The sequence below is a fragment of the Panthera leo genome, chromosome C2 (genome assembly GCF_018350215.1).
Source record: "Panthera leo isolate Ple1 chromosome C2, P.leo_Ple1_pat1.1, whole genome shotgun sequence".
Classification (NCBI taxonomy): domain Eukaryota; kingdom Metazoa; phylum Chordata; class Mammalia; order Carnivora; family Felidae; genus Panthera; species Panthera leo.
The window spans coordinates 76,699,056-76,717,107 of NC_056687.1; the positions used below are offsets into that span (position 1 = coordinate 76,699,056).

At 37.3% G+C, this 18,052-nt stretch overlaps 1 protein-coding gene across 4 annotated transcripts in view; it reads right to left on the reverse strand.

The window, feature by feature from the left end:
• The window catches only part of CCDC50 (coiled-coil domain containing 50), an 85,977-nt gene that overhangs the window by 37,839 nt on the left and 30,086 nt on the right, over positions 1 to 18,052 (reverse strand). For 3 of the 4 annotated variants that reach the window (XM_042903693.1, XM_042903692.1, XM_042903694.1), the window contains 2 exons: positions 15,815 to 15,905; positions 10,049 to 10,166 (listed from right to left, as the gene is read on the reverse strand). In XM_042903693.1, the coding sequence (XP_042759627.1) occupies positions 10,049 to 10,166; positions 15,815 to 15,905 (209 nt within the window). Of the gene's footprint in view, positions 1 to 4,946; positions 5,475 to 10,048; positions 10,167 to 15,814; positions 15,906 to 18,052 lie in introns of all 4 variants that reach the window. The other variant, XM_042903695.1, reaches the window with a different exon arrangement.

Here is an 18,052-nt window from a genome sequence, read left to right on the forward strand (position 1 = left end):
CCTTCTTATGCCTCCGCCTGTGCACCAAATTCACTGAGAAAATATTTTAATATATATCAAAGACATTTGGAGGACATTCAAATGAAATAGTCAAATAAACAGACTTATTTGATTTGACAGAGTGGTAAGATTGTCACCTCCAGTCAGTTTAAAAGAGAATGACACAGGGGCACCTGGGTGGCTCGGTCAGTTAAGCGTCCGACTTCAGCTCAGGTCATGAGCTCACAGTCCATGAGTTCGAGCCCCACGTCGGGCTCTGTGCTGACAGCTCAGAGCCTGGAGCCTGCTTCAGATTCTGTGTCTCCCTCTCCCTCTGCCCCTCCCCTGCTCATGCTCTGTCTCTGTCTCAAAAATAAACAAAAACATTAAAAAAAATTTTTAAGAGAATAACACATAGATCAATGGAATAAAATAGAGCCCAGGAATAAATCTGTGTATATATGCTCAATTAATCTATGACAAAGAAGCCAAGAATATATAGTGGGGAAAAGATAGTCTCTTCAGAAATGGTATTGGAAAACTAGACAGCTACATGCAAAAGAAAGAAACTAAACCATTTTCATATACTATATATGAAAATTAACTCAAATGGATTACAGACTTGAACATAAGACTTGAAACCATAAAACTCCTAGAAGAAAACATAAGCTCTTAGAAATGTTTTTTTTTTTTTGATGTGACATAAAAGTAAAGGTGACAAAAGCAAAAATAAACAAGTGGGACTACATCAAACTAAAATGCTTCTGCACAGCAAAGGAAACCATTAACAAAATGAAAAAGTAACCTACGGAATGGGAGAAAATATTTGCAAATCTGATATGAGGTGACTACCCAAAATACATAAAGAACTCATACAACACAACAGCAAAATACAATCTGATTTAAAAATGGGCAGAGTGGGGCACCTGGGTGGCTCAGTCGGTTAAGTGTCTGACTTTGGCTCAGGTCATGATCTCACTGTTCGTGAGTTTGAGCCCCGCGTCAGGCTCTGTGCTGACAGTTCAGAGCCTGGAGCCTGCTTCGGATTCTGTGTCTCCCTCTCCCTCTGTCCTTTTCCCGCTCATACTGTCTCTCTCTGCCTCTAAAAAAACAAATAAATGCTAAAAAAAAATTTTTTTTAAGTAAAAAAAAATAAAAATGGGCAGAGTGCCTGGGTGGCTCAGTTAGTTAAACGTCTGACTTTGGTTCAGGTCATGATCTCATGGTTTGTGAGTTCGAGACCCGCGTCGGGCTCACTGCTCTCAGCACAGAGCCCACTTTGGATCCTCCTTCCCCCGTCTCTCTGCCCCTCCGCCACTCATTCTCTCATTCTCTCCCTCTCTCTCAAAAATAAATAAACTTTAAAAAAATGGGCAGAGGAACTGAATACACATTTTTCTAAAGAAGACATACAAATGGTTAACAGGTACCTGAAAAGGTGTTCAACATCACTAATCATGAGAAAAATGCAAATCAAAACCACAACAAAATATCACTTCACACCTGTTAGAATGACTATTATCAAAAAGACAAGAAATAATAACTGTTGGTGAGGATGTGGAGAAAAGGGAATGAACCCTCATGCACTGTTAGCGAGAACATAAACTGGAAACAGCCACTATGGAAAATAGTATGGAGGTTCCTCAAAAAATAAAAAAAATAAGACTACCATGTGACCCAGCAATTCCACTTTTGGTTATTTATCTGAAAGAAGCAAAAAGCACTAATTCAAGAAGATATCTGCATCCCCATGTTCACTGCAGCATTATTTACAGAAGCTAAGACATGGAAACGACCTAAGTGTCATTCAACATATGAATGGATAGAGAAAACTGTGGTGTATATACAATTAATATTATCCAGCCATAAAAAATAAGGACATCTTGCCATCTGCAACAACATGGACAGACCTTGATGCCATTATGCTAAGTGAAATGAGTCAGAGAAAGACAAATACCATATGATCTCAATTATATAGAGAATCATTAAAAAAAAAAAAAAGTGCTCACAGATACAGAGAACTGACTGGGAGTTGCCAGAGGCAGAGGGTAAGGAGTGAGTAAAATGGGTGAAAGGGATCAAAAGGTACACACATCCAGTTATAAAATAAATAAGCCTGATGACTACAGTTAGTAATATTGTATTACATATCTGAAAGATGCTAAGAGAGTACATCTTAAAAGTTCTCATCATAAGAAAAAAAAAACCTTGTGCCTATACATGGTGATGAATGTTAACTAGACTTATTGTGAACATTTTGTAATATACACAAATATGGAATCATTATGTTGTACACCTTCAACTAATATAATGTTATACATTAACTATATCTCAATATAAATGAATGAATGAATAAATGGTTAACTAATAAGTATCTGAAATAATATCTAAGTCCCAAATATCTAGTGGGTAAAGAGTTTATTTGAACTACTGATACATCACTGTAATTCACATGTCTCATAAGCAGAAAATCTCCATCATAAAATACTAGATTTCTGGACTGGCAGGACTGCCCACTAAATAGTAGTATGCTGTGTACCAGAGGTAAAAAGAGCTTATGTGAGTATGTAAGAAGGAACTTCAGATACTACAATGTAAGGCTGTACATTTCATTATAGAAAACAGAGATGCCTTAAATTTTTTTTCAAATGCAGTTAGTTGAAAGAAATTGAAGGAATGGCTGCTCTCATCATGGTAGCCTCAACAATCCAAAAACCAGCTTTCAAAAGATCAGGTGAGCCATACTTAACAGTTTCACATTCAATTCTTAATCTAATCCTTGTCTCCTGTTCATCATTCTCCAGTTTAAGGACACAAGGACCTCCCCCAACAAACACAAATACAGCTTACTTTTAAATTCTCACAGAATAAAACTGTTGAAAGTTTGCTTTTAAACTGTAGAAAAATTAATATGCTGTTATGATTTAATAGCCCATTAGAGAAGTTACCCTCAAAGATGTTACGGTTTTACTGTCCTTTAGAAAGTTAACCAATCTTATATTTAATTTTAACAATTGTATTTTGCATTCCTTTTTCAACTAACTATAAAAAAGCCTGCCCTCAAATTCTCTCATTAGCTCTTTGTCACTCTGCTAGTTTCTTAATTAATAAGTTAATAAAATTTTGGCCTATGCCAACAACTTTAAGAACTATGCTTTTACAAAAACAAGAATAGACACCAGTATTTAGTAATTGCATTTTAATGTAACCTTCTATTCCTGGGGTCACAAAATCAAATGCCTGTAGTAGCTAGGAAGATAGAATTTCTAACGTTGAATATCAAGACCAGCAGCTCTGTTGTAGCCATTTGAGTACCTGCCTAGCCACCTTTTTTTTAAGCCATTGTGTTGGGTCCTTGGGCGAGTTTACCCGCAATTCCAGTAATAGAGTTGTGAGTTAGTATTTCATTTCATATTAGTTTTACCCTTCCTAAGCCTTTTTAAGAAAACCTCAACAATAACTAAAAGCCGTAAAGATTAACCGGTCCTCAGAGCACTCTTAAAAGATCAGAATCACAGAATCAGAAATGCAGAGGTGGGGGCAACTCTCTCCCATATTAGGACTCCAAGTCTTTCTACATCTGGATATAGTATAACTTACTATAGACAGATGATATCAGTTCTCCTCTACTCCTCCAGAGCTCTTTGTTCAAAATATACCTAATTTATGACTGTTTACTTTCACTCCATCTTTTTGGCTTGACTTATTAAAACCCTCTGAGGCTCAGATCCAAGCATATATCCCCAAACATAAAGCCTGAGGCGAGAATATTTCCAGTAGATACTTAATATGGTTGCTGAACTGAATTTTCATTTTCTTTATGACCAAGTCTTTTAATAACTTAAATGACTAACATGATAGGAAAAGATAACACAATAGGAGAAACAAACTAAATCAACCTGAATCTGCAACCTAACCAGTTTCCAGACCCAAAAGTAGAGGTTGGCTGGGCAACAGTTAGGAAGAAAATAAGTAGAGATGCCTCGTTGGTACTCTCCAATAACCCTTACATCGCTGCAAAACTTCAATAAGAGTACAATAGAACCAGGGAGAGGAGTATGATCTAATTATGACTTACAGTGGTAGAACCACAAGGAAAACATCACCACACAGCAGTTTCCAGATAAGAAGAGAGAGAACCATTACTGGGTCAATGAAGGACTTCAGAGGTAAACTCCAGACATGCCAGGACATTCACCTTATTCCTAAACAAATGCCAAGAACTTACCAGATACCGGCATTTCAGAACACCAACTGTAGCATTAGAGTCGTTGATGGTTAGAGCCTAGAAGGTAACTTAAGGAAATGATCTTCAAACTTTAAGTGCAGAAAAATTACCTCAGGTCTAAAATGAGTCCAAACTGCCAGGAGAAACTATAGAAATTATAATATGTGTGAGATCCAGAAAGCTGCTTCTTTAGGAAGCAGCTCAGCTGATTCTGACAAAAATAGACCAAGGCCCACAATTTGAAATATGCTGTTATTAGAGAATGCCTATCTGATCTCTCACTTTACACATGGCAAAGATGAGACCAAGAGAAGCTAGAAATTCCAGCCTTGATTTTCTAGTTAGGCAAATAATACGAAGACAGCGTCACAAGATCTGACTTACACCCAGAAATTCAGGAGCTATGATTTGGTATCTGATTCTCTGGTATATGGTCTTGACAAATGAAGAACTGTGTCTGGGATGGGCACGTCCACTGCAATCTGGGGCTGGAAGAACTTTGTAAGGAATTGGTGAATTTTCTTGGAAGGTAGTAGTATAAATGTACAAATATGTTTCTTCTTCTTATACACTTGGTATTAAGTAGATACCTTTTATAATATTTGGCTCCAGGATTTATTTCAAAGCCATGAGTACAAACTACAGAGAAAGAATACGTTGCTGAAGATGCTTATTAAATACATTTGCTTGTATGTATATACATGATACCAGGATTTTCAACATGACCGTCCTTTATTACCTGTGTCATGGAGTTGGAGCCATTTCTCACTCTCTGAGAAGGGAGGAGTCCTGGGCCTGTGTTTCCTTTCTCTGTGCTCACCTTGCCCATGGTCCCTCCCATACACAGCTTCCTTGTAATGAAGCCCTGATTTCTGTGAAGACTTGGGTGAAAGTCGGTCTTGGTGTCTGGACTTTTTTTCCCAATTCTGAGTTCGATGGCTACTGTTAGCCTCCCAGTCATCAAATCCAGTACTCAAAAACACCTCACCACTGATCTTGGGAAGTGGAGGTCTCCGAAGTCTCTCATGATCAGACCGCTTCCTTTCACGCTGCTCAGAGTCAATTTGGGGACTGCCCCTCACTTTGCTCGAGCTACAGGATGACAGAAGTTTCCCTGATGAACAGTAATCTTCTAGCTCTTCCAAGTTCTCCATTGGATGTTTGGGTTTCTCTTTCCTTTGCTTCACAGTGTTTCCATCACTTTGGAGTCTACAAGACCTTGAGACTCCAGAACCCAATTCCCTTGCCCTCCTTGACTGTGGCTGGTCTGAGTGGAAGTGGAGGGATGTGAAAAATAGAAATGTAGGTTAACTTAATGAGCATATGAACTCACCACACAGGAAAGACAGGGCCCATATTTTAAAATGGAGAAGACTGGTTTTTCAACAAACTGCAAAGAGGGGATGGGCATTTATTGGATTGGTCCAGGCATAGATGAAGGATTCTGGGTACACGGTCAAAAATTTAAAAGACTAAAATTATGTGAAATAACTTAAATCTGAAAGAAGAGCTTGATTATGATTATGGAGACTTAATACAGTACTTTAATATTTGCCAATAACAAAAGCCATGGCCATTAAATGTTAAATTCTATTTATAAAACCAATTTGGAAGTATTATGGGGGGAAAGTAGGGATTGAGGGAGTCTCATAAAACAGAAAACAACCAAGCTTTGTGATAATTAAGGTTTCTAGGAAGAGGCTTTCAAATATTCTTATTGGAAATGATAATAAATCTCTATCAGAATGTTGCTAGTTTCCATTAGAGTCTGAGAAATGACCCAGTTTTTAGTATTCCCCTACTCTCTCTCCTTAGGTGGCCAAAACAAGTATTCCCAGCCATGCAGTTCAATGTGGAAGAGGATGGGGTAGAGAATTTTAAGTGAGTAAATGACCCTGTTATCTTTGGGTAACTCTGCTCCCAAACTTAACTTAAATTTTACAGAGGAAAATATTAAAAATGGATGCCATAATAGAATACAGGAAAAGGAGTCCCTTCCATCCCTACATTCACTTCAAAAAATATGATATTGTATTCTTTCTATAAAAAGACAATATGTGCTAAATATACAAATCCCTAATGTAACACAGGGATTTCAGTAACAAATTTCAGTAACAGCACATAGAGGTGTGCTTTTGTCCAGTCTCATTCGGGCACAAGCCTATTGTGAAAATGAAGGAAGGGAATTACTATGCACTTTGCAGGGCATATTTAACATTGTCTAAGACCCTTAGTACATTTTGTAATAAAAATAAATCACACGGCACGAGGGTGGCTTAGTTGATTAAAGCATCCAAACTCTTGATTTCTGCTCAGGTCACAATCTCACAGTTTGTGAGTTCGAGCCCTGCACTAAGCTCTGCACTGACAGTGTGGAGACTGCTTGGGATATTCTCTCTCTCTCTCTCTCTCTCTCTCTCTCTCTCTCCCCCCCCCCCCCCCCACCTTGAGCTTGCTCTCTCTCTCTCTCTCTCCCCCACTCTGTGCACTTTCTCTCTCAAAATAAATGAACTGAAAAAAAAAAAAAAAAGAAGAAAAGAAACCCTAGTTCCAAGAAAACTACTAAATTATCTAAGATTTGTTCCCTGCTGAAATTACTCACTTGCTGAATTGCATCTGAAACAGCTACCCCAATTTGATGGGATGTAGAGGAAATAAAGGACTATACATTTTCTTAGTTTTTAGGGTTTTTCTTTCATTTTGTTTTTGTTGTCTTAGCTTTTTTATTGTTAATCTAATAAAGGAACTGAGAAAGGGGAAATTTGTGCTAAATGTATCACTGACGCCATAACGCTTCTCAAAACCTTCAAATTGTTTCCTCTTGAACTTTTCAGAAGAAAAGGAGATTTGCTTCAAAGATGATATCCAAATTAAAATCAGTCTTCTAAAATCATCTGAAGAACTTTTGATTACATTTATTTTTTGCATAAAAGCAAAACTGAAACAGAACAATTACTCTCTATGGTAAAAAAGTATCTATAATTTTAGCAAACTATCATTTTAAGTGTGTCTTGACAACTGAGAATCAATTGACTACTGCTATCAATTATTAATATAAATTGACTAGCTACTTAAATGATAACCATATCCAGGGAACAATGGTTCAGTGTTAATACCAATGTTCCCACAAAGGGCTGCATGAATGAAGTCTACCTTCTAGCTCCCAAAAAACAAGGGTTCTGTTTTTGACATGGATATGTGAGGCTATGATTGTTCTTTTGGTGGTGGTTTTAATCCTTTCTGAAAAGTTAACTGATAATCAGTTTAACTTTAGTTGAATGTGTTTCAAGAGTTAGAACAGAGCTGTCACTATATTTTCACAGAGTTGATAGGAAAAAATATCTATTGTCTACTTCATTTGTGTTATCTTCAAACCTGGGAAAGAAAAAAGACTAGGGTGGGGACTGGGACTTGTATTTTTCTTGTGACCAAGTTATTTGGCAAATATAATTAAGTTCCTTACAGCCAACACGTATGCATTTATATATACACATACATATGTATATGTGTATACACACACACTTTATTTGTGTGCTTCCATGTTTGTCTTTCAAGATAAGATGATTTTTGTTTAGAAATGGAAGATACTGTCATACACACATAACACTGATACATGTATGAACAACAGTACTTTGGAGTTTAAGTCCTCACCAAAATTATATTATTTGATCTTCTCAACACCCATGTGAAGGATGTATTTTTAAACTCTCCATCTTACAGATGAGAGAAAGGCTTAATGTGATTATAGTAGATAACTTCTCAACATTACAAATGCTCTAAGGAAGGAATGAAACTTGAACCAAGGTCTTATGACTCCAAAGACCATGACTTAAAAAAGACTAATATGCCTGTAATACAGGTCAGTGGCTTTGAAAGAAAAACATGGATTCACAAATGAATAAGACATGCCATTTTAGTTGATATAAATCTGACAGATGTTTTAGATAATTTCAGATTTGTAGAAAATGTTTAAGTGATCATTTTTAAGATTTATACTGAAGCAAAATAAAAGCTGAAAAGAGGACCACTTCCATAATGATCTATTATAATTATTATATAAGTATGGCAAAAATCAAAGTACACATAAAGATAGAGAAGTACAATTAAAGAATATCCCTATGTGTTGGGAAAAGACAACTGCAAAGAACCTAAGAATTACTTTGAGCATATGAGCCAAATTATGACGGGGTTTCTGTGGAACTCAACTAGGTCTAACTCAAAGGCAAGTGAATGAGGATCACACATGTTCAGCAACATATAAACTCTCAACAACACAACTGAAAAGGAATTCCAATATTCACATACATATGCTCAGGAGGTGAAGACTTCATGATTTTTGTAAATGTTCCTGAAAAACTACTGAATTCTTAACATAGGTAGTCCCCTGCCCTCAAGGATGAGAGCACTCTGATCAAAACAACCAGATTTGAGTCCCAATTCAAATTAGTGTAAAGTTTTAACAGAGGGAGGCTAAAATTAATACTTTAGTATACTTAATTACTTGCCATCCTAATGCTTTTCTAGACTTAATAGTTTTATTTTAAATAGTGACTTTTATTTGCAGTGAATATGATTCCAGAGCAGAATTAAAAATAAATAAAAAACACAGGAGCACATTTCTAAGGTTGTAACTGAATATGAAGAATAAACTCTTCACATTCTGGTTTCCAGCACAAAACTATAAGGCAATACTGTTTGTTTGTTTTTTAATTATGTGATACATGATTTCATTAGAAAAACAAGCATAATGAAAATGGTTATCAAGAAAGAGCTGAGCACTTTACTTATGGAAGGAGAGCACATGAAGCAATAGAGAGAGAATCAACCTGCCTATGCCACAGAGCCGAGCTCTACTGGTAACAAATGTAGAACAATGTGACTGGGCAAGATTGTCCTCAACGGTAATAATCCTAACATCTGCATATGCATTCCTTTCATTCCACTCATCAAACACAAACACCTACTTACCTTTTACAATGAAATCACAGAGAAGTAATTGATAATTAGTTCACAAGAGACTTCAGTAACATGGACCTTAATGTCTTTACTTTCTAGAATCTGCTTTAGGTTTTCCTTACTTGTTATCCTAAGTGTGGTCTCCCAGCTGAACTGCAATCAATACGGACGCTAGAATTAGAGGAAATGTCTTTCCTTTGACAGATCTTTAAAAAGGATGGGACAATACTTGCAAATGCTCATTTCCCAACACACTAGTAAGAGAAAGAATCACCAGCACCACAACCGCCACCACAAAGCACCAGCACCACACTGCAAAAGCAGGCACTAGAGAAGAGAAATTCTGAAGGGACTTTTCACCCTCAGGATTTTTTTCTTTATAGTAATCAAACAGCAAGAAAGCAAAATAGCAAGGACAAATAATGATCATGGAATCTTAAATTTTAATTTTGTCATCAACATACATACTCAGCGGCCTATGTTTAAAACACAAGAGCTTTGTTACCCAACTTATGTGCTGTGTACCATCTTCATTATTCATGGCACTTTGCTGCCTCGGACACTGTGCCCAGACTTCCTTGAGAAAGATCAAGCCCAGAGCCTCACCCCATTTTCCACACCCCAATTTATGTGCTTAGAATGTAGTACAGCATTCCAAGTGGCTGCAGCACGAAAGAATGCATGCCAAATCTTACAAAATGCCAGTTGTTTTAACAGCCATGAAAATGGCTCTGGTCATCCAACTAAGGAACAGACGAATTCAGATTCACATAGAACTTGGCCATAAATCCATATGGACCCTGAGGTCACTTTACAGACAAATTTAAAGGAGTGTCCTATGGTTGAGTCTAAGGATAGAGTAAGTCATAATGTAGTCATTGTTACCTCCATTTTCATAGTAGTAATTATCTCCATAAGCACTGGATCCAGAGGACTCTGGAAAGTGTTTCTTTCGCTTTTTCTCTTCCTGTAACTCCTTTTCTTGCAAAAGGCGAGCTATGTCCTGCAAATAAAGAGAGAATGCTAACAAATATTACCAGAGAACAAACAAACCTTTTACAATGCAACAAACTCCATCCAGTGGCCCTAAAGTCAATGGTTTGACACTCCACTGCTAATCTCTTATGGACTCCATCCATAGCTTTCCAGACTTCATGGCATTAAGCTCATGCTATTCAAATACTCAGTGGAGTAGCACATGATCCAGATGAACAAGAAAGACTTTTTGGTTAATTGAAATTTAAACCTAACTCAATCTGGGACATACAAACCTAGTATTTCTAAAGCTGATTAAACAACAGAATTTTTAAAATTCTTATTTGTGGGCCCTTTTTCCAAGACGATGATTCACTAAGCCTGGATGGAAAAGAGTGCAGTAATCTATAAAACATTAAAATTGTATATACAATTTAATTTTGAAACTTTGAAAAAAATTATTTGGCTGATTTAGCTTTGCATTAGAGCACCACTGAAAAAGACAAAATGGTCTCCCTCCTATCTCCCCCTTGCTTCTTTGCCAGGCAAGTTTTTACAGTTACTGAGTGATGAATAACATTCTGACCCTGCCCCCCCAGCCTATGATGGCAAAGGTATATGCAAATAACTAAAATACAATTAAATCATGAATGCCTCAATAAAAGAGTAAAAATGTCAATGTGAGTATAAAAGAGGCAAATCTTATTTCTGCTTACATGAATTAGTACAAGTCTTTGCATTTGGAATTACTGTTTCATAAAACATAATTTGAGAAAACAAACCTAAAAGAACTCATAAACCCTTCTGAAGTCATTTTCAATTATTTTTTAATTAATCATATTAATCAAGTTGGCTTACTTTGGGTTAATGTGTAAAAAAAAACAAAAAACAAAAACAAAAACAAAAAAAAAACCCTCCATAATTAAAAGACCTTCTGGTAACTACATTCATTTGAATGAAAATTCACCATTATATTTCATCTTTCCCTTTTCTGTCATTCAAGCTCACCCACCTCTTGAAAATTTGAAACAATGAGCATAAGACAGAACACAGTTAAAGATCTCTAGATGCTAGAAAAAAGTAATTTTAATAAAAACATGTATTTACTGATTGCCTTCAAGGAACCAAACATTCTCCTAGAGTCCTCTGTAGAAAAACAGGATATATGATCAATATCTTCAAAGCCTTACCTATTAAGTTTTAGAAGCAAAACCATTAGCACGATTTAAGACCCTGTGAAAGGGGAGTGCTCTAAGAGAGGCATTATCACAAACCAGGTGCAATGGGGCCCAAAGGAGCCTAGCACATCTTCCCCAAGCACATGACAAATTACTAAACTATTGTGTTGAATTCCTTATGCTACTTTTTTGGTTTATACGATTTTATATCAGGGTTACTTCTCCCTGAAAGTTTCCACTTCTATTCCTCAACGGTGGGAAATGAGGAAATTTCAAAATGAGGAAATCTTCAGCACAAAATCAAGGAAATCTAAAAATGTGACTGTCAAATGACTATCAGAAAGGAAAAAAAAAAAGAAGGAAAGACATTCCATTAGATTGCTACACTTCTTTATCAACCAGTAATTAACATCTAATTCAGTAGGGAACTCTCAAGAGGTATCATCTCCAGAGGGGTATAAGACCAGAAAACAATATACCAGTTCTATGGATGCAAAAAACATCAATATAACTAAGATAAGAAGAAAGAAGAATTTTCTCAACCAGGCACCTTCCACTCCCTCCCCCTTTCTGGCCATACATGTATAATCTTATTTTTAAAGTGCCAAAACATAGGAAATTTTTTTAGTAGCTAAAATGTACTGCTATTTGAGCTATGCTCTAAATATTACCAACTTATATAAATACTTTTTTAGAACATGAAATTCTAATCACTTTCACACTAAATTAATTTTTAATGTAAACTGGTTACTAAGTTTATCCCTGAACAGTTCATATTATAAATGGCTTCAAACTATTGGATTAGTGCCACAGACTTTTCATAAAACGGTGATGCTAATGTTTACTTAAGCAAAAAAAAAAAAAAAAAAAAAAAAAGGTTTGCCCTAAAATAGTTGGCACATTCACATATATTTGGACCTAGGTTCAGAGACACACATATACCTATAGATATTCACACACATACACATACACACATGCTTAAGAATTTCATTTAAAAATAAGTTAAATCAACTAAACACACATTCCTTAGCCTTATTAAATAACACTGACAAATGTTTATGCTATGACTAAAGAAAATGATTCCAATGGAATTAGTCCATTTTAATTACTTACAAACTCACACAGTCCAGTATTCCCAAAGGCTACAACCCTTTCTTCAACAGAGGCTTAGAGAGAAATGCAACTACTATAGTCACACTATGTAAAACAAGTTTTTTTTTAAAAAGGAAGAAAGGAATGAAGGGAGGGAAGGAGGAGGGAGGACAGAAGAATAAAAGAAAAAAGAGAAAGAGAAAGAGGAAGAGGAAGGGAGGGAAGAGGACTGGGGAGAGGAGGAAGGGGAAAGCTACAATGCTGGTAAGACTATCTCTCTCCTTCTGTAAACTTTTTTTGTTGTTGGTTTAACTTTCCTATATCTGTCTCCCTGAATGGAAATGCTACTTTCCTTACATATGTGCTCTGTTAAAAAGCACAATAAAATTATACCATAACAAAGTCAGAAATGCTAATTAACCCACACAGAGTTGTGTAACTCTACTCTTCATGTACAATGTTGTTCAGGAAAAATACTCTGTCCCAATAGGAAAGAGACCTTGGATTCTACATCTGGTTGTTTGGGGAGTTAGAAACAACCAAAGAAGAACTGACCCCAAAAATCTCTTAAAGAGATCTGGGTGAAAATCCAGAGAGGAATTTTCCACAGCCCTGCTGTCCAATAAGAACATACTAGCTAAGCAGACTCCATAAGAAAATAGAAGAGCACAGAGAGAGAGAAGAGAAGGGAGGAAAAAAAAAAAAAAAAAAAGAATTAGGTCAGTTCACGAGTAACAGGCAATGATGTTTTTTTTCAAAAGTTGGCCAGAAAAATTCCCACTATTATCTCATCTCAGTGTCCTCTGTGAGGCACCGTGGACTAAAATAAACAAATATGTATTATCATACATTCTTCAAAGACAAACTTTACTAATGCAAATTTTGTGCATTTAATATTAATACCATACCAGTCAGCTGAGAGCCCTATCTTCAGATAAGAAAACACCTCTACACGGTAGGCATATTCTGATCTAAAGCATCAGCTGAAAAGTCAAGAGTCTGAATGGAGCTTTTAAGGCTAGTCTCACTAAATCTCCACAGCTGCACTTCTCATTCAGTCTCTGACAGCACTGGGGAATGGGACCATTTCTGTAGGTCAAACAACAGAGGAGGGCAAGGTAGCTGGGAGATGTGTAAAAGCAAGAAAACTCTTGGCTCAGATCACACAAGACTGGAATACACTTGAGCCTGTTTATTTTTCCCCCTTTCTAATTTAGCACACATCTCTTTCTGTATAGAAATCAGAGCTGTTATAAGGGGTAGAATGGTGGGGAAACACTAGGCAAGAAAGCAAAAAGAAAAGAAATTAACTTAGTATGTAAGAAGCTAAGTTAATATGCACCAAAGGCATTAAACCTCACAACAGCCCTCTAGTGTATGTGCAATTATCATGACTTCTCCATTTCGGAACCTAAGGTTCTACCTGGGTAAGTAAAATGCTGAAAGCCACAGCTAGACATTAAAGAGCTAATATTCAAACTCAGAGCAGCCTAACTCGAAAATCTCCATGTTTTGTTGTATCACAGGACATCCGTGTCAGAAGCAGTCAGTCAGGGAACCTGAACTGTACAGATATTTCTTGGTCATCTTATTATAGCTGGAGACCAGTCACTGACTTCCTCAAGTCTTAATTTCTTCATCTGAAGAACAGAGTCAATCACTACACTGCTCACTTTATACAGTATTACCACGAGACTATTTATTGTGATTGTTGTTTAGATTCTACACGCCTAAATAAAGTGCTTTGGTTTCTCTTTCTATCCTGTTTTTCTTGAATGGGGGGGGATCACAGGACACCAGTAGCATTTATAAGAAGCCAACTTCATTACTCTGTTATTTTTTAAAATAGAAGCTTTCCTGTTCAGAAAATATAATCACTTCTTTCAGTTCCCAATTTCATCCCCAAAGCTAAGTCTTGACTACACAGAGTAACACATCCTGCAGGAAGAAAGAGTTCCTGTGTTGATAACAGGAAGGATAAAAAGCAAATCCTAATGCTTACTTGCAGTTCTGATTATCACATGATCATGGTTTGTTTCTTAAAGAAAAGCTAAATACACACATAGCAGATGTCTCCCGCTCACCTGGCACTGAACAAGGAGTCTTAGAGGGACAAGGATGGCTCAGTGGGAGCAGCAGTATATGCAGGCTGCTTGACTGATGGTCCTCATCCCATCTATTTAACAGGGTGATTCCGTGTGCTGGTTTACCCAAGGCAGGCCCAGCTTATGTAATTATTAATAGTCCCCCCTTGAACCTAGAAGAATATGTGAGTATACATACAATAAATCATATGGCCATCCTCCTATTAAAATTCTAAATCATTTTCTTCAGTCTGTGGCCAAGAACAGCACAGCTGGTTTGAAAGAAGAAAAGAATCAGTACATGCTGAAAAGGAATTGTTTGTAAGAAAGGCTAAAAGTATAAAACAAAGGAAATAGTTAAATGCAAATTCAAGTCTCCTTACCAAAAAACACTACTGCTACTTGTAGTCATTTTCAACTTTAAAAACAATACAATTTAAAAATATATACAGAATTAAACTGATTAGTTCCTTGAGGCAGCACATCACAGGAGAGTCAAGCCATGAACAGCAAAGAGTGAGAGCAGTGGTGGCCCCTGGCCTCTCACGATTGACACGCCCTGACTTGTGTTCAGACCACACACAGGTCTGCTCTCCCTCTCTCAAGACTGCACGAATAACCCACAAACAAACACCCTCTCTCAAGACTGCACGAATAACCCACAAACAAACACCCTGTATGGTTTGAATAGTGTCCCCCAAAAAGTAATTTCTACTAAGAACCTCAGAATATGACCTTATTCAAAAAAAAAGGGTCTTTACAGATGTAATTAGTTAAGAGAAAATCATACTAGATGAGGGTGGGTCCCCAATCCAATGACTGGTTTCCTTTTAAGAAAACAAGAGGACACAAAGACACGGGAAGAAGGCCATCCGACCACAGAGGCAGAGACTGAAGTGATCCAGTGACACTCTAAGAAATGCCAATGATTGTCAGGAGCCAGCAGAAGATAGGGAGAGGCAAAGAAGCATCTTTCCTAATAGGCAGCAGGACCCACCAAAACCTTGATTTTGGATTCCTGGCCTCCAGAACTGTGAGAGACTCTATTTCTACTGTTTTAACCACATCAAGTCTGTGGTAATTGTTAAGGCAGCCCAAGGAAACTAATTCACCTCTTACGTTGAATTAGCATCATCTTTAAGAAGAGTTCACTTAGGTTATCGAGGGGCAATAAACAGTGGTCCATGGAGGGCAACACTTGGACTGTGCACCACCAAAGAGGAGAGTTCTGCTGCCCATCCGGCAACCCTGCATTGAGTCCATGAATACAGAAGGCAGCCCTTCCTCAAGGCTGGGGTGGAGGGGCATTATCTTAGTTGTACCTCATCTTTCTTCTCCTGAATGCGTCGTCTCTCGGCCTCAATAGCCAGCTTCTCCTGGATTTCCTGAGCAATTTCACAGTCTTGTTGTTCACTAAAAAACAAAGGTGAAAGTAGTATGAATAAATAGTAAATAAATTTTCTTAAAAATACAATTTACTGAATACTATGAACCCGTGCTAATCTTTATCTCACTTAATCCTCACAATAATGATGCAAAGAGGTGGATATTGTCACACGTTACAGATAAAAAAGCTGGGGTCCAGAGTAGTGACAGCATTTCCCTAAGAGCACAGAGAACACAAGTGGCAGAACCAGAATCTGATCCCCAGACACTACAATGGAAAGTCCCAGGCCTTTTCTAAATTTTCTTATCACCTCACCATACTGGGGCCACTCTACAGACAGGCATGCTTTCTCAAGATCTTGCAAAGGAAACGTAAACTATCAGATTAATGTCCACAAATATACAAATCACTAGATGTCACTCTGGTCTCCTAGAAGTGATGGTATGACTTTAAAATGATTTTTATAAGCGTTTAAATTAGATGTATTTTTCAGTTTCACTAATACTTAAAATACCGTGCAGCTTCAGTTCCCAGTAGACACCTCTCTGGCTGGTGCCAGTTTTCTTAAAACTCATATCCCTGAGAAACAAGAATGCTGCAATACTGCTGCTACCATAGTTTGCCTTGTTTTGGCATTTATGTACTGAACAGGGACTTAAATTTAACACCTGCTACAGTACAGACACCATGCTCAGACACTGAGGATACAAACATGAGTAAATCTTCACTTTGCAGTCAAGGCTCACAATCCTTTTTGGAAGAAGAACCAAGAGGATGATTTTGGTGGGCAAAACAGATCACCTCTAAAACAGCAATGCAAACAAAAAAGAAGAACTGGATCTCTCAGAGATGGGTACAAGTGCATGTCTTCTAGATTCAGGTCAAGAAAAGTCAATAGGCAGCTTCAAACTCCAGAACCTGATACCTCTGGAAAGCCAAACTTTACACACAACTGTTAGCTAGGAAGGATGACCATAAACATGCTTAGGGTTTACGACTTAAGAAGAGGTTGGAATGAAATTACAGTTGCGACTTACAGAGGGAGTTTTCTTGCTAAACAAACATTCTCATTCTCCCTCTCATTCTCTCTCTACCGAGTGAACTTAAAACTCTCAATGAATCTCATTCTTGGTTGCCTATTCCATGTTTAACAAACAGCATTTTGTAAACTGGAAAGTGTTGGGGAGGGCAATAATCTGAACTATGATTAAGAAATTAAAGCCCATACTCTCTCTTCCAACAAAACTGAGAGGCAGAAATTATTCTCATTTGTATACAGAAACGGTCACTTCCAACATGCTTGGAGACAGGCAGGTACAGGTGGACAGAGATGCGGCCGTGTATGCACGTGTTATGCCGATACAAAACAGAAAGGAAGGAAGAGGAAGTGAGAGAGCACAGGTAAGGGATGGCAAGACTCTCCTAGAATCAGTAGGAAAAACACTGGACAAGGTAGCTGCAGACCTGATTTCTGGTCCTGCCACTGAGAGTCAGTGAGCCATGCCCTCTCTTGTCAATTTATCAGCTATAAAAGTATTTGGACTTAGTGACTTCATCTTATAGGTCTAGTATTTTAGAACTCTTAACCACTCAAACCAAAGAATTGAAAAGAAACAAAATCTACTCAAAACAATTTTTATTTATATATCCTCTTTTCATTCACTTACTTCTAATAATTAAGAATCATACACAAAATTATGTTCCTAGTTTTCAAAGACTTCTCTAGTTGGATCTCTCAAACTCAGGTAAAATCTGTACAGGAGTTAGCAAATATTAATTACATGCAAGATAATAATAGATGGGAAAAAGAAGAAGCCCAGCAGAGAAGGCAAATCCAAATGAAATGTTAAAGGTTACAAGTGACACAGATGTCCTCTCTAGTACAGAAAATAAAGTGAGGTTTAAGCTGAGGATAATCACTTCCAATCATATTTCCATGAAGGACAAGATCGAGTTCACTCAGACAATTACACAAAATCCCGAGGAAGCAAAATCACGTGAGAAAGGGGTAGTCAACAATGGGCAAGCCTGATAGTGGACGGGGGCCCCAGGATGCAGAGTGAGTAAGAGCTTCCAGTTCATTAATATTCACAGCATTTCATCCAGCCAGTGAGGTGCAACTGTCAAAACTGCTAGCGTGTGACAATCAGAAAAACTTCCTTTCTAACCACTT